The following is a 21,578-nucleotide window of genomic DNA, read 5'->3' as shown; positions in this document are numbered from 1 at the left end:
CCAAATTATAATTTCAGGAACTAAAAATAGATAACACTTACCTTTACAGGCTTTCTTGTGAGTGATCGGTTTTGACGGATCTCTATAGTAGCCTTCTTTGCAATAGTGACAGTACCGGCCAGCAGTGTTATGTCGACATTTCAAACACACACCACCAGACACTCGTCCTGACAGCTTATACAGTTCCATGTTGAAGCGGCATTTTCGAGCATGAAGATTACAATTGCAGACTAAAAAAAGAGTTTACGATTAGAAGGCTCATGTGTAGAGATTCATTTTGGGGGAGCAACAGCTCGCTCTTTCGGGGGAAGTGGGGGCTCATATTTTAAAGTTGGCAAATAACTGATTATAAGAGCGAATGCATAAAACACATTAAAGAAACATCCCAAGGTATAGAGGGGGCGGTGAGCACGACCTCATCGTGCGTGTGTGATTGTTGAAGTTTGAATTGAGACACGTATACTGTCTAGATCATCACTGAAGGCTTGTTGGTGTTAATGCTAATTTACGAGTAATGCAAAATAACTGAAAGAAAGTGTTTTCATAAATCCTTGTTTAAACGATAATCAGAATCTAGCCATTTTTGGTTAAACAAGACTAGCAAAAAAACACTAACTTTTGAAATAATTCGACCGCATTATACAAAAGGTAGATAAACGTATAAAAAAATGTAAGGCAAGCAGAGGCTTAATCTCTTTAAGGATTCTGGGGGGTGGGGAAATTGGAGCCAATTTTCACAAGTCAAATGAAAAAAGAGCCATAAAGGCAAACATATGCAAAAGAATTTGTATATATACTTAAATATACATACTCTTAAAAAAATAACTAAAAATAATAAAAAATAACTCTTAACAATGTACTCTTAAATATATACAATTTGTTTCTGTAGATGCTTCAGTCATGTAGGTTTATCTTATCTCTCTGCAAACCCCCTAATTATGTATCACCCTGCCTCTTAGAAAATTACGCCACGAAGGTAAGTTACTAGTTATGATTAAAGTCTCTCGATTAAATGATTCCCTTCCCGAGAGTTTTAGGAAGTGTCTGGGTATCAACTTTATACTTAAAAACTTTATAACCATTATAAAAGTTTAAAATCAATCAAGTCCTTAAACAAAAATGTGTGTTGTTTCTTGGAATTGATAGATTTAGCATATGAGCAGCTTTTTTTGAGTTATACACCCATCCGTGTACTTTTGATAGACCCTTGTGCTGACAGGAAGGGGGTGTATCGGCCCATTTTAAAAAAGGTGGGGGAGCAGAAAGCCTAAAAGGTATTTTCGGGCCTAAATGCTTATAAATTTTTGAAATTAAAACAATGCTTTGGAGAAATCTCGGACAAGGTGATATCTCAATTTGAATGATGCTGGGATAGGTTAATTTCAATACGATATCTCGAATGTATTTCTTCTAAAATTGTGAATAGCGATCTTTAGAGTTTATAATTTGACTAATTTCGACTGCAATGTCAATTATGAAAAAATTGAAAAGAAAAGTAAATCAATCATAACAAACGGCAACCACAGGAGTGCAAAATGCAAAAAAAATTGTATCTTCCAAGGCACCTCAGACGGAAGGAAGAACTATAGTCACTCGTAAACATGTTAGGGCTTCCCCCGTATGTCTAGCCTACTGTTACTGTTTTGTGATGACTAGCCTGCAACCAGGGCTGAATCCAAATTATTAATGATAGACCCAACAAAGAAGAAGTAGCCTAGAGCAAGTGAAAACACGAAAAAATAATTAAGACCACGAAGAAAAGCATCAACAGTCACCAAAACTTTTTGGACGGAATAATAGTGCATTTCTTTACCTCAATGAGGTATTGAGTGATGAGTCACTCTATTGCAGTGATGCAGAAAATATCGAGCCCTTAGATCCCGAATCAATGGCTGTCAACGATTTTATTCAGGTAAGGTGTGTGCTTGGCAAGCGTACTGCATAGAATATTTTGGTTGCTCCAATAGAAAATGTCAATCAGGGTGATTTCGAGGTTTCCTCCATAAAATGAAGTTTCGTGATTGAAACTCAAGTTTCCAGAGATTCCATTTAAGTCCATTAAATTTTTGAGATAATTCTAAATATTTAGGCTTTATTAAATTATGAATTTATCTATAAGGTTGTGAGCCTGAGAAAATGTGCCCAATTCAAGAAAAACAAGAAGAAAAACACCCATAAAAAGGGGAAATATCCTGATAAAATAATGACATCAAATTCAGCACACCAGATAATCTTATTCCAGAAGCTTCAAGTCTGTACATTATTAAATAAAAAAAACAAGTTTTTTTAACTGAAAGTAAGGAGCGACATTAAAACTTAAAACGACCAGAAATTACTTCGTATATGAAAGAGGCTGCTTCCTCATCAACCCCTCAGTCTTTACGCTAAAGTTTGACTCTTTCTCTCAATTCTTCTTTTTAAAACAGTAAAAAACTTTAGCGTAAAGAGCGGGGCGTTGATGAGGAAGCAGCCTCTTTCATATACGAAGTAATTTCTGGTCGTTTTAAGTTTTAATGTCGCTCCTTACTTTCAGTTAAAAAAACTTGTTTTTTTTATTTAATTTCTGGACGTTTTTGAATCAATGCATGTTTTGATTTTGGCTCTCCGCAGAGGAATAATTAAAACAAAATTTACATTTTTTTTTTTTTTTGCTAAATGGCTTTCTCATAATTTTGATCGAATGGTTTTGAGAAAAAAAGAGCGGGGGAGGAAGCCTAGTTGCCCTCCGGTTTTTTGGTTAATTAAAAAGGCAACTAGAATTTTTGATTTTTTACGAATATTTTTATTAGTAAAAGATTTACGTAACTTACAAATTAGCTTAAGTAAAGAACTTTTGTATTCTCATATTTTTATTAAATATATGAGGGGGTTCCCCCCTTGTCAGATCCTCGCTCTTTACATTAAAGCTTAAATTTTGTCCCAATTCATTAAGAATGACCCCAGAATCACAAAAGCTGTAGAATAAATGGTTGAAATTACTAAAAATACTTTAGCGTAAAGAGCGAGGTATTAGGAGGAGGTGAGCCCCTCAAATGGGTAATAATTTATGTTTGTTTTAAGTTTTAATGCTGCTCCTTACTTCCAGCTGAAAGAACTTTTTCATATTTATTTTTTCATTTTTTTTTTAAATAATGCTAGTAAATCCTGCGCTCCCTTCATGGAGATTTTCTTCCGCCATGACAAACTATCGATGGAAAGTTCCCCCAGCATATCCCCCTCTTCTCAACCCCTCCCCCAACCAGAAAAATCCTCCTGAAAACGCCTGTACACTTCCCAATAACCATTACTATATGTAAGCACTGGTCAAAGTTTGTAACTTGTTGCCACTCCCACGGGGACTGTGGGGGAGTAAGTCGTCCCCAAAGACATAGTTATAAGGTTTTTCGACTACGCTGAATAAAATGGCTATCTCAGAATTTTGATTTGTTGACTTTGGTAAAATATTTAGCTTGGGAGGGGGCCTAGGTGCCCTCCAATTTTTTTGGTCACTTAAAAAGGGCACTAGAAGCACTCTTCCAACATTCTAGGACAACTGGGTCGATACGATCACCCCTGGGAAAAAGAAAAAAAAACAAAACAAAAAAAAAACAAAAAAACAAATAAACAAATAAACACGCATCCGTGATCTGCCTTCTGGCAAAAAACACAAAATTCCACATTTTTGTAGATAGGAGCTTGAAACTTCTACAGTAGGGTTCTCTGATACGGTGAATCTGATGGTGTGATTTTCGTAAAGATTCTATGACTTCTAGGGGGCGTTTCCCCCTATTTTCTAAAATAACGCAAATTTTCTCAGGCTCGTAACTTTTGATGGGTAAGACTAAACTTGATGAAACTTATATATTTAAAATCAGCATTAAAATGCGATTCTTTTGATGTATGTATTGGCATCAAAATTCTATTTTTTAGAGTTTTGGTTACTATTGAGCCGGGTCGCTCCTTACTACTGTTCGTTACCACGAACTGTTTGAAAACATACAAATTTTATATTTTTTTATAATAAGTATAATCACGAGTGTGCCTTCATCTGTTTCTTTCCAAGGATAATCTTCTGCAAATGTGGTCCTAGAACATTAGGAAATGGCTCATTTTAATAGAAATTGACAGTTCCAGTGCCCCTTGTTAAATGCTAAAAGGGATTGCGCCACAACAAAGTGACGTTTCCTGCCATTTCACGGCGCAAAACAACAAATTCAGCGCAAATTCATGACAACAAATTGTTATGAAACTTCCTTGCCCATAAAACGCTGGAGGCACATAAAGAGCCGATCGAAGTTTCGTTTTTGATTACGATCAACTCGTACAGGCACGTGATAGACAGCTTACCTCACAACATACCGTACAACCTTACAGTAAATCAGAGATCATTTTGATACAGATTATTGTGATTATTTATAGCCGAAGCGCTTTTTTTGCTTTTTATGCTTTTAACCATATTCGAAAAAAACTAACGGTTTAGGACGGCGTCCGGTCCAATATTAGAGCCGTCCAATCCAACCCCTAGGTTAGGGCTATTTCAGAAAATTAAAAAAAAATAAAAATTAAAAGATCTTTTTCCCTTTTTAGAAATTTTTTTTTTTTAATTCCAAAAGTAGTCTCAACAGATTCGAATTTACGGTGAAGTAAAAACTACAGAAAAAGCCCTGGCTTAGAAAATGCACCGTCTTAGAAAATCCCTGCTAGTTCAATCCTGATCTTCCCTAATTTCTGTTCATTTCAGATTTTGCTCAGTTATAAGGCATAAGCGAACGTCTTGTGTTCTAAATTTCAAGTGAATTTTTCTCTAAGTGCACACCTCGATCGAATCTGATCACCACATTGCGGAAAGCTGCTTTCTTCAATCCACAGTCTTCTTACTTCAAGTTCAATCATATCTCCATAAAAGACCTGCATAAGACATTTTGCAGAATAAGGTCGCCCCTTTTAAACTTTGGTTTAAAAAAAAAAAATTCCTAGTCACCACTCCAGAAGATCCACAGTCATGCTAACAGGGTAGGTCGTACATCGACCAAAGACCACATGCTGGCTTACCGACCTTGTAGAAGGTCGTCAGTTACACCACCCCAAATGTTCCATTTGGAACATATAGGCTAAATGTTCCATTTGGAACATATAGGCTACATTCACCTCCTTCTAAAAATCTAATTCATTTGACCAACATTTGTCAAGCGAAGGAGACCTGTGCACATAGCTTAATCCACACAGGAGGAAACGACTAAGAATCAGTAATGAGTTACCCTTATTGAGATAATCGTGGATTCGTAATCGTGATTTTAATATTAACCTAATGGCTAAGAACTCATCAATCGCGATTGATTTTTTATCTGCTATGACTTCTTTTTGTTTATTGCCTTCTATTTTGATCCCAACACGTATCACTGAGTCGTCCGCCATTTTAATTGATAACATATTTCCCTCCTTTTCTCCTCAAAATAGTGCTGTAATTATTTCAGATGTATCAGACCATTTTCCTATATGCTCTAAGTTTGATGTGTTGAATACCCGTTCTTCTAAATCACTTATTCAAAGTCAGCATTTTCTCAAAAAAGGAAGAGCAATTCTCGAACCTTAGTTCGAAACTATCGGAAGTATCATGGGCATTTGTGGATGATTTTAATATGCCTGTAAACAATGTGGTTGAAAAAATTTATGGGGTGATCAAGGAAACTTTCGATGATGTATGTTTACGTGACCAGAAGAAAAATGATTCCAAGAGGTCAGCCCCATTGTGTCCGTGGTTAAGACTGAGCAATTGAGTACAAATTTGTCTGTCGATTCCTCCAAGCCCAGGGTTTGTTCCAGAATTGCAACATTAGGCAAAAGGTTAGCGACATACTAGACATTCTCATGCGTCTGGCATCGTGAATCTTCTGCGTACATAAAACCAACAGTACGTGTGTGTGTAATGTGTGCATAACAGATCGGCAAGAAACTTTAAGAAATCATAGATTACCCTCTTGCGAAGGTTTTAGGTATAAATTTCCCCCCTCCAAGGCCACCTTAATATTTTTGTGCAGGCGGAAATTAGAGACCCCCTAAACATATATAATTTCCAGTCCCTTTTGGTCATATTATTCACAGTTTCTGTATATCATGTTAACGGCTTGGTTAATTACAAATTCTGTCATCTAAAATATTTCCAAATTATAAAATTTCTCTTCAATATATTCTCCGAATTTATTATTCGACAGGTAATGGTATTCAACCTGCTACATCTAAAATCTAAAAATACTGTCGTTATTTTACGCGTGGGAGGAATTTTCTTAGGGGGAAGATTTTCGGAGGGGGGAATTTTTCGGTGGAGAATTTTCCACAGTTGGAATCTTTCAAACACTGTTCAATTTAAAAATACGATCGGTATTAACGCACGAGGAGAATTTTTTTCCAGGAGGAATTTTCCAAAAGGGAGGGGGAATATTTCGCGGGACAATTTTCTACGAGGGGAATTTTTCTTGAATTTTCTTCTATTGAGAGCGTAGCAACGCGCTAAGAGTTAGCTAGTTATGCTATAAATAAGCTCAGACCAGGAAAATGAAAAAACCAGCAATAATTGGAGTAGATAGGCAATTATTCCCTGAAACAGTCAGTCCCAGAGGTAGCAAGGCTAGGACAAAATTTGAAGGGAACATCTCCTGAAGAAGTCCTGTGTAATCTCTCTGTCGTTTAAAATCCAGCTAATAAATCTATGGAAGAGATACAATCTCTAAATTTCGTTTTGCAGCCACAGTCCAGTTGAAATCGTGCTTTGTTTTATAGTGTATCATACTTTTTTATATTCTTGCTGTCAAGTTGAAAATGGATAATTGAGTTTGGTAAATTTAAGAGCTTTCTTTAAGATTTCAAACTTCGAATATATTCTGCAGCCTGTCTCTGAAGCAACACTATGTAGCTTTTTTTTCACCGAGACAATCTTTTGTAAGTTTAATTGCTTAATAAATTAATGCATACAGCATTTTAAAATATAGGGAATTTGGAACTTGGCCAACATTATTCGTGTCTAGTACTGTAAAAAATAAAACTGAGTTTTTTTTTTATAATATCATTGAAAGGACAATTCAAACTAAGCAAAGGCTATCTTAAAATGCCAGGACTTGGACGCGGGCTGTAGCCCTGTTTGTTTTTAGCAAAAAACAACTGCACAAAACTGGAAGACTACTGTCTCTAGGTATTCCTAGTAACACGACTACCTTAAGGCCCTTCAAATTAGGAGAATATATTGAAAAAACCAGAGACTAAATTTACAATACATTTTGCCCTAAAAAAACAACAAAAAAACAGGTGTTCGTCAACCTCAAGAATGAATTAGGACTTGAACGCGGGCTGTAGCCCTGTTTGCTTCTGTAAAAAATTAACAGCCCCAAACTGAATAGACTACAGTTTCTACAACATTCCTGACAACGGGACTATCTCAAGGTCTGTTAAATTAGGACTGTTAAACAAATCAGACATACAATTGACCATAAATTTTGCCAATTAAAAAAAAAGAAAAAAGGGGGCTCAAAGGGTCAGCTTAAAGAATGAAGTAGTTTTTGAGATTATTATTAAAGGAACAATAAGAACTGAACGTGTGTTTTTAAACTGTTATCATTATTATTATTATTTTCGTTAACAAATTTGACAATCCATCATACAAAACAGAAAGAAGAACAGAAAAAAAGTACAAAACTCAATAATAATCACTAACGAAGAAAAAGATGCTAAGATGTAAAGACAGTACAATCATCTCAAAGGCAGAAGAAGAAGAAAACCAGGTAAGTGTTGCAGCAGAAGGGGTAAGTGTCAAAGCCCAAGGATGGATTAGCTTCAATAACTGGGTATTGTCAACAAATACTTGTTCAACAGAAATAATGGGATTTGCAATGTTATACTTTCTTACAAGGTTTGATTTACGAACTCGCGAGGGAAAATATTGAAGACATTTTGCGAATGGAAGACAGAGCGAAGTTTTGGCTTGGATAATTATTTAGCTGAACAGTGCGTCCCACATGTGATGCTGTCTAACCATAAGCAAAATTATGGTTCATAAAATTGTCTTGTTTGTTAAAAATTGAACAAACTAGTAGACAACTTTATGATTATAACATCACATCGTAAAACTTTCTTGTTTTCTGTGTTTGACCCTTTGAAAAACCGAAACTTTTTCTTCTTCCTTACTGCAAAGGGGAAATTTTTACTTTTAAATTTTTTTAAGGTCACGGTAAACTTGATTAAGTTATAAGAAATTTCTTATTAATAATATGCGCTCCTTATAATTTCCTTATTAATAACCCTTATCATGGTTGCGGCGTCAGATGCAACCAATTTTAAGAACAAAATCTAGCTTATACTGACCTAAAATTTAAAAACGCGTTTTGAAAAAAAGCTGTCAGGTGAGGAAGAATCGCCATTTAAATTTCATTCAGGACTGGTAACTAGTATTTTGACTAATCATAATGGTAATAGTTCATTGCGAAAACGATATCACGGAGTTTCGAAAAATAGACTGAATCCTATCGAAAATGTTGTCAGATCAAAACGAAAATTGCACCGTTGCAATCACTTTACTCAAAAAACCATTTGGATATGCCCAATATTGTATTTTGTATTTGCCAAAATTTTGCCATAAAGATATTAGTATCGGAAAATCTTGAAATGTCGGAAACCGGTGTAAAGGAAAGTGGTGTCGGATCAAAATACAAACTGTACCATTGAAATCACTTTAGTCAAAACCACATAAAGGTTTGCCCAATATTATGTAGGATATTTGCCAATATTTTGCCATGAAGGTTTTTGCCTAAGGTTTAATGTTTCAGATTGCTTAATCAAACATAGGAGAACTATAATTCTCCCTTTTAACAACAAGAAAAATCCCTTTTTCGCTTGGAAAGCACTGATGCAACCCTTTTTTTTGTCACCGCTAGTGGGGCACTGAAACCCCATAGAGAGATGTTTAAAGACTCACTTGAAAGCTAATTTTTATACCAACGCACTTTTTGTAAGCAACACACGGTAATATTAAAACAAAAAAGCAATTTTTTACAAAAACTCCATCCTCATATAAACAAGGATATAACACATGTGTTTTTTGACATTAATAATACAAAATTAAAATTAAAAAATCTATTTAATAAAAAGCTATTCTGACTACTCTGCTCACCAGAACTCTGACATAAACCCTTACAATAATGTAATATAAATATAAAAATAAACAAAAATGAAAACAAGATCCGAAATAATCTCTGCTGGATGATGGTTACAAATCAAAGCCATTTGCCAGTAATATTGTTTGTCACTTTTCATTGCTTTTAGTTTTATAGATTCAACTGATTTTGCAACTTAATAATCGTCGCCAAAAAATCCCTCGTTTATCAGATCTCAAAGAATCAAGTAGTTTTTCAACTTATTATTTCTTTGAGAAAACAAAAAACTGAACACGTATCTTCTAGATTAATATGGTTACACTAAAGGACAAAGCTAATAAATATGTTAACTATTCATTGTCTTCATTTAGTTTGACGATGGCGATGCTTTAAAGTGTTTTCTCCATTATTTACAACTAAATTACCCTCCACACAAAATTCCAGATATTCCCAACTCTATAGGCAGACAGTAGCTTATTATGGAAGAGAAGAGGGGGAGAAATTCAGCCCCTACCCCCTGAAAAAGGCAGACACAGTTATTAACCATGTAGGAAAATATGGAGGAAATCACTAAAATCTGGAGATTTTGAGAGAATAAATCTTCTGGACCTCTCCACTTCCACTTATGCGTAGAGGTGGTTTCATAAATACCGAGTTTTAATCTGAAGGCCTAATCTTCTAATAATAAGTGAGAATGGCACCGTTTGGGAAGAGTCAGGGGTCTGTGCCCTTCTTCATAAGGAAATCCTTGAAACGTGTAAATAGTGAACAATTTTCGTAGAAAGGATTTTTAGAACTTTTAGCCCCCCCCCTCCTTTGGGAAACCTTGTTTCTCAACTCCTCAACGGTTGATGGCACAGGTCATCCATACATATCGGGTGAGAACATGGCACCGTTCTCACCTGACTCTTTCCCAACGGTGCCGGTTGGTTAACCAACCGGTATAACAAGCGATAGCGGTCCAAAACCAAAAGACGTAATTCTATTCTATATTAGTTTTCTAAGCCTCTTTTGGTTCAGCTTCTTTCTTATTGCGAGAGTTATGGTGGAAAACATCGATTTCCAAAATTTCGTACATAAATTCATCAATTCTATGTCACCTTATGTGTGTTTTAAGGAGAAAATCCGTTTTAGCGTTCTCATTTTCGGGGTCATTGAAATGGCTAAAAAAAAAAAATCCCCTCTTCAGGTTTTAAAAATTCAACCCCTCCCCAATTTCCTTCAATCGACACCACTGGGTTGTAAATTCGTTGAATTCAAATAAATTAGTGATTTTCAAAGCTTGACTGCATTGTGCTCTGTCTAATGACAAGGCTCAGGGAATACCAGGTTCGAACCCTTCTTCTATTAAATGTGAACAGTGTTGCTTAAATAAAATTTAGCCCTTTTTTTTTAATGGACAAAAACCTGAATATAATTAATTCCATAATTGATTTTATTCCCAATACAAATTAAGGTAAGTTTTATTTTGTCTTCATGCAGACTTCATGCTTTAGACGTAACATAAACCTTAATTTATTTATCTATTCTGATTTCTTTCTTTTTTCATTAGCATAATTATCGTAATTCTTTGATTTTAAGAACCTAAATCCCGTTTGAAGAATTCAATAAATATATGCAGAAAATTCGTTGAAAAGGGAAAGGCCACCACCCACGAAATAAATACCACAAAACAAGAAGAAATTGCCGGACTTAATACACTTGAAGCGCGTAAGATTCACTATTTATGACTCAAACTTGGCATTTCAAGTCAATAAATCTACGTGGTAAAAACTACGGGCACTAAAATTAGTCAAAAAGAAAAAAACTAGTTTTGTTTAAAAAAAGAAAACAGCAACATTAATAACTTAAAATAAGCAAAAATTATCTTTAAAGAGAAGGGGGCCCTCTTCCCACAAACCTTAGCCCACAGTAAAACGCTACACGAATTCATCTGTGCTTTATGAAGTCAATACGTTCTTGACATTTTGGTTGTCACCATAAAAATACCCCAACCTTTTTGAAACTCCATAAAACGTTGTAGTCACTAACAGAAACACATTTGTTGCGTTTTTTATTTATTAAATAAATAGAAAGTTAACTGAAAGTAAGGAGCGGCATTAAAACTTAAAACCAACAGAAATTATTCCGTATATGAAAGGGGCTGTCACCTCCTCAATACCCCGCTCTTTACGCTAAAGTTTGACTCTTTCTCACAACTCTACTTTATAAAACAATAAAAAAAACTCCGGCGTAAAGAGAGGGGCGTTGAGGAGGGGACAGCCCCTTTAATATGCGGAATAATTTCTGTTCGTTTTAAATTTTAATGTCGCTCCTTACTTTCAGTTAAAAAAATTTGCTTTTTTATTTAATTTCTGAACGTTTTTGAATTGATGCAGGTTTTGAATTTGGCTCACCTTATATTAATATAAGTTTTTTTTTGTTGCAGTTGCTTAAGAATGACTCCTGAATCACAAAGGCTGTTTCATTAGAATAATAACCTCTTCTAAATATTAATAAAGAAAGTTTAGCGTAGGAGCGAGCTATTGAGGAGGGGCATAACATCTCATATACGTAATATTTTCTGTTCGTTTAAAGTTTTAATGTTGCTTCTTATTTTCAGTTGTAAAAACTTTTTTTTCTTTTAATTACTGATCGTTTTTTAAATAATGTTGGAAAATCCAGCTCCCCCTCCATGGAAAATTCCCTTCCCCCTCGAGAAATTTCTCCGTGTAGAGATTCTCCCACGTAACTTAAATTAGCAATATTCCGAAACTACTTTTGTAAGGCATAGTAACAAACGGCCAAAGAGGTCGAAACTATTTTTATGAAAATAAAAGTCGCAAGTCGAGCAATTCTCAAATGACTGAAATGAATGATAGAAAAGATCTTTACAAGATATACGTAATGATCTATGTTCGTTTTAAGTTTTAATGTTATTCCTTACTTTCAGTTGGAAAAAACTTCTTTTTTTTATTTAATAATAACAACCACAAGCCGAAGATATACGATATATTTGGTTTATTATCACATAAAAATCATAGTTATGATTTTAAACTTAAAACTTAATGCTAGGATTGGCTGGAAAATAACACAAACAAATTATTGCTTACATCGGCCATTATTTAACAAAATTCGAACTTTAGCGTAAAGAGCAAGGTATTTAGGAGGGGGCGAACTTCCTCATATACGTTATGTGAGGGGGTTCACCCCCTCTTCCATACCTCGCTCTTTACGCTAAAGTTCGAATTTTGTTCCGATTCTTTAAGAATTATACACAGCTCTTTTGAAATTAAACTACTTTAGCGTCAAGAACGAGGCAATGCCGAGGGGATGAACACCCTCATATACGTAATAGTTTCTGTTCGTTTTAAGTTTTAATGTTACTCCTTGTTTTCAGTTGAAAAACTTGTTTTTTTATTTAATTTCTGATTTTTTCAAAAATAATCCTGGGAAATCCAGCACCCCCTTCATGGAAATTTTCTTCCAACATGAAAATGTGTTCAATGGAATGATCCTCCCAAGTAACAATCCCCCCCACACCAGAAAAAAATCTCCCCACAAAACGTCTGTATACTTCCCAACAACCAATACAATGCTATATAAAAGCAATGAACAAAGTTCATAACTTGCAGCCCTTCTCCCGGGGACTGCGGGGATGAAGTCGTCCTCAAAGACACAGTATCAGATATTACGACTATGCTGAACAAAATGTCTATCTCAACATTTTGATCCGGTGACTTTGGAAAAATGAGTGTCAATACAATCAAATCCTGGGAAAAAAAACAAATAAAGAAGCATCCGTGATCTTTCTTCTGGCAAAAAGAATAAAATTCCACATCTGTACAGATAGGAACTTAAAACACCCAAAACTGGGTTTTCTGATACGCTGAATCTGATGGTGTAATTTTCGAGAAGATTATATGCCTTTTAGGGGATTTTCCCCCATTTTTCGATAATAAGGCAAATTTTCTCAGGCTCGTAACTTTTGATGGGTAGGACTAAACTTTATGAAACTTGTACATTTAAAATCAGCATAAAAATCCGGTTCTTTTGATGTATCTATTGATATCGAAATTTAGTTTTTTTAGAGTCTCGGTTACTATTGAGCCGGGTCGCTCCTTACTTACAGTTCGTTACCACGAACCGTTTGACCAAGTGGTTCCTATTAACGAACTAAATTTTAATGCTACTAATTCGTTAAATTTTAATGCTACTCATCATAGTGATCTTGATGAAAATTAGATTCAGCATATCAGAGGACTCTCCTGTAGAGGTTTCAAGCTCCTGTCTACAAAAATGTGGATTTTTTTGCCCAAAGAAAGATCATTGATGCGTGTTTGTTTGTTTCTTTCACCAGGGGTGGTTGTAACGAACCAATGGTTCTAGTAGATCAGGAGAGGGCTCATCCGGATGGAAATTAAAAGTTCTAGCTTCTTTTTTAAGTAACCAAAAAGATTAGAGGGTAATTAGCCCAGGGACCACGCTCCTTGTTCCCCAAAGATAACTGATCAAAATTTTGAGATAGCAATTTGATTCAACATAGTTGGAAGGTCCAATATATATGCCTCTGGGGATGACATGGCTCCCCAAAACCCCTTGGGAAATGACTCTAGGTTATACAATTTGCCCCGTTTTTATATACATAGTGCTTATTGTTGAGAAGTACATGGAAATCTTTCAGAGGGGGTGGGGAAGATTTATACGGTAGAATTTTCCGTGGGGAGGAGACTCTGGGGAAGATTTTTCCAGGATAAATTTATGCAGGGTGAGGAGGTTGTCCTGGCATGATTTAAAAACGGACATCCGTTAAATAAAAAAAACAAGTTTTTTCAACTGAAAGTAAGGAGCAACATTAAAACTTAAAACGAACAGAAACTATTTCGTACATGAGGGGTGCCCCTTACTCATCCCTCAGCCTTTACGCTAAAGTCTTGAAGTTCTTTAAAGAATACTTCTCTTTAAGATACAGTGGTCCCTGTGCTTCAGAAGTAGTTCTTAAATAATTGGGACAAAAAGTCAAACTTTAACGTAAAGAGCGAGGGATAAAGAAGGGGAAGTCGTCTCACATATGGAATAATTTTTGTTCATTTTCAGCTTTAATGTTGCTCCTTACTTTCAGTTGAATAAACCTTTATTTGTGTTTAATCGAACCAAAATTCGTAAAACAAAGGTTTGTCACAAAGTTGTGTTCGTGTTAGTGTTCAATAACTTGTAAACAACCGTTTTTTTTAAATACGGGTTTTAAATTTTAACGTCGGTCTCCCCTTCTATTTATGAGAAAAAAATCCAAAAAATTCTTTCTAAGAAAAAGTAAAGAGCCATATTAAAACATAAGACAAGCAGGGATAGTCACATAATAATTCAAATTTAAAACGAACAGACTTTACTGTCAATAAATAATAGGAGCCAAAAACGAACCGAAACCAAAATGAGCAACCATATCAAACGTATAGGTAACAAACACTGGTATAAAGGAATAAATAAATCATTAAGCGGACAAAAATTAATATAAATCATCATATATACCCTATACCAAACAGAAATTATCATAGGCAGTGCAACAGCACTGCCTAAGTAAAGCGCGATGTGGTCACAATGTATTATTTATTTGTTTATTTTAATTTTTAGACCAGGGTACTTCATATAGAAGGGGCTATCGTAGAAACTTCAAAAGGAGCTCATCTGATTGGAAATTGAAAGTTCTAGTGCCCTTTTTAATAGTCAAAAGTGATTGGAGGGCAACCTCCCTCCCTCCCAGACACCCTCTTTTCCCCGAACACATCCAATCAAATTTCTAGATAGTCATTTTGTTCAAAATAGCCCAAAGAGCGTATAACAATGCCTTCAGGGTGGACACAGCCCCCCCAGAGTCAAGGGACAAGGCTTGTAAGTTATGCTTTGGGGTTTATGGAACGAGGGGTCCTATAAACTTTTGGATCTGATGAGGCTCATTTGATTGGAATTCAGAGGTCCTAGCGCCCTTTTTGAGAATCAAAAGTAAATGGAGGGCAAGCAGACCCCCCCACCGCCCAAGCCTATCATTTCCAAAAACACGTCCGATCAAAATTTCAAGAGGGCTATGTTCTTCAATATTTTTGAAAAGTCCAGTAATAATGTCGTTGGGGATGTCAGCCTCCCCACTGCCTTCAGGGCAAGGGATGTAAGTTAGGCAAATCGTTCATTTTTTATATATAGCATAAGTTATTGAGAAAAGTATACATATTTGAACTTAACTTTCCAAAAAGATGAAGGGCATTCAGGTGAGCCTTTCAGAGAATGTTGAGGGGACTGTTGAAATAAAGCAAAACTCACTATATGTATACGGATTGTCAAAAGGGCGTAACTGAGGAATGACTGAGTATATTAATTTGAAAATTTCAAAAAATGACAAGACGATCAAAAAGGCAATATTTGCCTGCTACAACTGCTACTACAACCATCACCACTAATACTGCTACCACTACTGCTACTGCTGCCATACTACTCCATTGACAATATTGAGGGGAAATTCGAATTAAAACAAAAGATGTTGTGTGACTGTACATTGTCAAAAGAGTGTATCTCAAGAATTGGTTTGGATATTATGTTGGAACTTTATATATTATAAAATATTAAAAGGGGAAGATCATCTGACCAATAGGCATTATCTGCGCGCTGCTACTAATACTACTATCACAGCAACATAGCTATTACTACATCAATTCCTTCTTCTATTGCAACTACTTGTAAAGACAATATGTTAATACTACTGCAGCTACTAGTACTACCGCTATTACTATTAATACTACTACTAGTAATACCAATACTACTACTGTAGCCACTACTACAACTATGCATGATTCAGTGAAAACTCAAGGGAGACGATCAAAAAGGCAATATGTGCATGCTACAACTGCTACTACAGCTTCCACCGCTACTGCTGCTACCACTACCACACCACTCTATTTACGATATTGAGGGGAAATTTGAACTAAATCAAAAGACGCTACGTGCATGTAAATTGTCAAAAGAGCATATCTCAAGAATTGATTTGGGTATTAAGTAGAACTTTCAGAGAATGCTTGCATTGAGATGAAAATTTCAATAGGCATATGAACATAAAGCTTATTAAAAGGACATAACAGCAATATCATAGCAATGGCTAATTGTATTAAGTTGAAACTTCCAGGACTTGATGAGAGGGATGTTCAACTGACCAAAAAGGCAATACGTTAATACTACTGCTGCTACTAGTACTCCTGCTATTCCTATTTATACTACTACTGGAAATACCAATACTACTACTGTGAAAAATATTACAACTATGCCTAGGGGTATGAAGGTGAAATTTTCAAGGAATTTTGAGGGGGGGGTGCACTGCCTTCTCTTTGCAGGTTGCCAAAAGTCCGTAACAACCTAATCTTAGGAACAATTTGGTGTGTGAAGTTGAAACTAAGGGCTTGTTGGGGGGGGGATATTGAACTAACCAAAAGAATAAATAAATGTTCAAATAAGGATAAATAAGGATAATTTTATTTGACAGTGATAATTCACAAAAAAATACTGGATAGTGAAGTCACATTTGGATTGATCGTCATCAGCAGAAATACTAAAATTAAACAATCAATACCAATCAAAAATAAAATAATTACATATTTTTTAATGCCCTTATTTTTTTTCACTCCAATACCGGCACTAAATAATTTTAGGTCATAAAATAACTTGTAACTATGTTATTTTGTATATATATCATTGGTCTTAATTTTTTTTAATTTTAGTATTTCTGCTGATAATGGTCATTGCACATGTGACCAAAATATCCAGTACTAGCTGTTGGGGTGGCGCACCACCCCCCAAGCCCCCCCGCGCGCGTAAGTCGTTACGCGCCATATTAGTTACGCGCCATTGTAGTTGTGTCCCTGTGTCCCACCTGTGAATATAGATAGATTATATGAGTGTTTCAAACTACGTAAAAATTGCGAATATACAACATTCTTGGCTTTCCCATTGTCTGTCCATATACAAAGCCGTATGTGCTAATAATGACGTCATATGCAAACGCTCTTTTTACAAACAAACAAACATGCATACACACAACTCGTTTTTATATAGATAGATAGATAGATAGATACAATACAAATTAACTACGTAAAACTTGTGAATATACAACAGTCTTCGCTGTCCCATTGTCTGTGCGTATAAATAGATTGTCAGGTTTACCGACCCTCAAAGATGCAACATACAATTGTACATTGGTAAAGCAATCTGTATTAAGATCTATACTGCATTTTTCTAGTGATTGCCCTTGAGCTTTGTTGATGGTGGTTGCAAATGCTAATCGAATTGGGAATTGCAATCTTTTAAATTGAAAAAGCAGATCCGTTGGAATCATGGGAATGCGAGGAATAAGAACAGCCTCACCCTCATAAGGCCCTGTCAAGATTGTGGCCTCTATTAGGTTTTCCATTGGTTTTTTTTACGGCAAGTCGCGTGCCATTGCAAAGCTTTGGTGGGTTGATATTTCTTAAAAGTATTATTGGTACGCCTATTTTTAGTTGTAGCACGTGTGGTGGAAACCCTGAAGGATCTATGGAATTTAAAAATTCAGATGGATAATTAACCGCTTCATTTGGTTCCAAAATACAAATTAACTGCGTAAAACTTGCGAATATACAACATTCTTCGCTGTCCAATTGTCGCTGCATATAAATAGATTGTCAGGTTTACCGACCCTCGAACATGCAACGTACAATTGTCCATGGGAAAAACAATCAGTATTAAGATCTATACCACATTTTTCTAATGATTGACCTTGAGCTTTGTTAATGGTGATAGCAAATGCTAATCGAATTGGGAATTGCAATCTTTTAAATTGAAAATGCAGATCCGTTGGAATCATGGGAATGCGAAGAATAAGAACAGCCTCACCCTCAAAAGGCCCTGTCAAGATTGTGGCCTCTATTAGGTTTTCCATTGTTTTTTTTTACGGCAAGTCGAGTGCCATTGCAAAGCTTTGGTGGGTTTATATTTCTTAAAAGTATTATTGGTACGCCTATTTTTAGTTGTAGCACGTGTGGTGGAAACCCTGAAAGATCTATGGAATTTAAAAATTCAGATGGATAATTAACCGCTTCATTTGGTTCCAAAACTGTGTCGACTGACTTGTAAAGGACTGCCTGGTCTCGAATCTTGGTCAAAACAATATTGTTGATTTCGTGGACGTCTATATTTTTGGGTGCGAGAATCGCTCTTTCACTTAGCCATTTATTATTTTTATAATTTTTTAGAATATTCGGAAATACTTTTTCAATCAATTCATTTTTGGACGTCACTAAATTAAAGAAATCAGCAGGTAGTTGTATACGTCCTGAAATTGAGTCTACTGGGAGCTTTCCGTTTCCCATTGCCAGCAATTGATCTGAAAATGTTTGACCAGAGTCATCGTTTTGCAATCGGACACGCATATTTGTAGTTAATTTTAATGTTTTTACGTGTGCCCATAAATTAGAATTTTTCAGGCAAGCCAAAGAGCTTCATTACTGCTTATGTATCTTCCAGCCTGATATTGTACGATTTCATCGAAATCTTTGATTTCGGGCTGAAAGCCAAAAACTGCCATGTCACTGCCTTTGTTGACGTATTTACATATGTATTTGATTGCCTTTACGGAGTTACAGTATTCAACGTTTATGTGTGCATTAAATGTTTTTGATAATAATGGGGAATATGGAACAACCCACTCGTTATCTACTTCGATGGTGGTACCGTTACGCTTCTTTATTATTGCCGTTTTACCGCCATCTTCAGTAGATCTTCTTCTATATTGTGGGTAACCATCATTGCCAGTAATTGTGTTTGATACTAAAAGTCGAGGATATTGCTTTGTGCACCTTCCTTTGGCCATGCATGGTGAATTTTCGTTCAATGCACCGCAAGGTCCATGTATCATATTTTTTACAATAATATCATGTAACCCCTTATCGACATTTTTATCAGGTAATTCAGCGGAAATCACATCATCAATTTCGTTCGAAGTAATTTTTTTTATGTAGCCAGATTAGTATATGTGCGTGTGGCAAACCTCGTTTTTGCCATTCCACTGAGTACATCCAGCATCGCACAGACCCAAACACTTCAAGTTTTACAATGTAGTTTATCAGTGATTTCAACTTTTGCCGGAAGACACGGGCCGTAATGTCATGCCTATGAACCGCCGATTGTCCTTGAAGTAAAAGCTGCAGTATCTCGTCCCAAGATTGATTACATGTAATTGTAATAAATAAATCTGGACGACCATAGAGACGAACATACGCAATAGCATCTTGAGCATATTCATGCATATGACGGGGACTGCCAGCATATGACGAAGGTAAAATTGTTAATCTTCCAACGTTTGTGGTATTACCGTCATTTATAACTGCATCTCGCAAATGAATGTATTGTTCAGAGCGGAGCTTGGTCTGATTCAGGCGGATATATAGCAAACGTTCTGATTCAATTTTAGCATACATATCAACGACGAATTGGTGAAACAATTCACAGCATTTTAAAATATAATTTTCTTCATCCTTCCGAATCATTAGTCTATAGGAATAATAATGCATTGCACTGCATTTATTATTCATTTCTTTGTTAGTGGCTGGATTCATCAATTTAATATTAAAGTGATAGCCGCCGGCTCCATCCCAAAAAATGATAGGATATTGTAGGGCATCGTAGCATCGATGAGTTTCAGCAATTCTTAACAACTGAGCGTTTCGCTTATGAAGAATAATATCTCGAGGTAAAAACTGATCACCGACCATAACGATTGCCACTTCGTCGATAGTTGGAGCATTGTATCTACGCACATGTTGGCCAGGAGGCGTTTTGTCAGCGGAAATAACAATTTTATGCGTATCAGTAGGCATGAAATCGATGGCTGTTTTGAACAGACGCACTAAATTATTATTTTCGTGGAAAAGATGTTGCAATTGGGAAACGATTGTCCTTTCAACGTTGGGAGAAATTTCGCAACGTGCATTCAATTCAGAATTTCTATCACTGATGAAGTACAATTGTAAAAATTTATGATTCTCGCCTGAGAATGGTAGAAGGGACCCTGCTCTATGATAAATTTGCCCTTTTACTTTGAAAGTAGACATAAATTGATCTGGATTTTCGATTTGGGCTCCAAACGACGTCATTTGGAAACATGAGTTGTATTTTCTGATTTTTGAAAAAAAAACGCTTAGATTCTGACGTAGTTCCAGTAAGGAAAGTCTTCAATGGCTCTGGTGGTGCAGCCAATAGAGGAAGTTTAACTTTTCCTGAGGCGCAACACATTCCCATTGTTTCACCATTGAATTTCAAGGCCTTGCAATAGGGACAAATTTTAGACATTGTCCCGATTAGAACACATCTACTCAACCTATAATCATCGACTGGGTTGTACCTGAATGCCAGGCGATAACTTTCAGGTTGCTCTGATTCCTCGGCACGCTTTCTTTTCTTACTTTCTCTATCAGCAGCAAGCCTGATTTCTTGCTGTTCTTGTGATTCCTCGGCACGCTTTCTTTTCTTACTTTCTCTATCAGCAGCAAGCCTGATTTCTTGCTGTTCTTGTAATTCCTCGGCACGCCTTCTTTTTTCACTTTCTCTTTTAGCAGCAAGTCTGCTTCCGCGTTGCTTTGGTAGTTCCTCGGCACGCTTTCTGTTCTTTCTTTCTCTATTAGCCTCAAGCCTGTTTCCTTGCTGTTCTTTTGATTCCTCGGCACGCTTTCTGTTCTTTCTTTCTCTATCAGCCTCAAGCCTGTTTCCTTGCTGTTCTTTTGATTCCTCGGCACGCCTTCTTTTTTCACTTTCTCTTTTAGCAGCAAGTCTGCTTTCGCGTTGCTCTGGTAGTTCCTCGGCACGCTTTCTTTTCTGACTTTCTCTATCAGCAGCAAGTTTTTTGGCATAGACTCTTTGAGAATCTTCATCGGCTTTTGCCATGGTAAGTTCATCAGTCATTGTAAACTTAAACATTAATAGATTTCTACGTGAACATATGTCTTAAATATCTTGAATGACGTCACCGTCAAAGCAAAAATGACGACAACTAATTTCATGACGTCAGTCAACACAGAAACATGACGTCACCTGATCCACAGACAGACACACAGACAGACAACTTATTTTTATATATATAGATTTTTTGCTAATTATCACTGTCTAATAAAAGGATTTATCCCTATTTTAACTTTTATTTATCGTCATGGACAGGCAGTGTGGTCTTCGAAATTACCTACCCAAAAGAAAATATTTGCATCCTAATGCTTTTGCTTTCACTTAAACTGCAACTAATGCCACTAAAGCTAAGGCTACTACTATTAATGCTACTGCTACTACTAAAGCTGCTGCTACTGAAACTAAGGGTATTAAGGCGAAAAATTTCGCAAATATTGAAATAGTATGGAAATCAATCGAAACATATTATGCCCACATAAGTTGTCATGAGGACGTACCAGAAATGCCTCA

The 21,578-nt window shown here is 36.0% G+C and overlaps 1 protein-coding gene across 2 annotated transcripts in view; it reads right to left on the bottom strand.

The window, feature by feature from the left end:
* Positions 1-21,578, bottom strand: part of LOC136030563 (netrin-1-like) — a 178,063-nt gene that overhangs the window by 101,096 nt on the left and 55,389 nt on the right. For both annotated transcript variants that reach the window (XM_065709624.1, XM_065709625.1), the window contains exon 2: positions 42-230. In XM_065709624.1, the coding sequence (XP_065565696.1) occupies positions 42-230 (189 nt within the window). The remainder of the gene's footprint in view (positions 1-41; positions 231-21,578) is intronic.

The sequence above is a fragment of the Artemia franciscana genome, chromosome 8, assembly GCF_032884065.1.
Source record: "Artemia franciscana chromosome 8, ASM3288406v1, whole genome shotgun sequence".
NCBI lineage: Eukaryota > Metazoa > Arthropoda > Branchiopoda > Anostraca > Artemiidae > Artemia > Artemia franciscana.
Note: the sequence above shows the minus strand (reverse complement) of the source record. Positions and strands in the feature narration are given on the sequence as shown.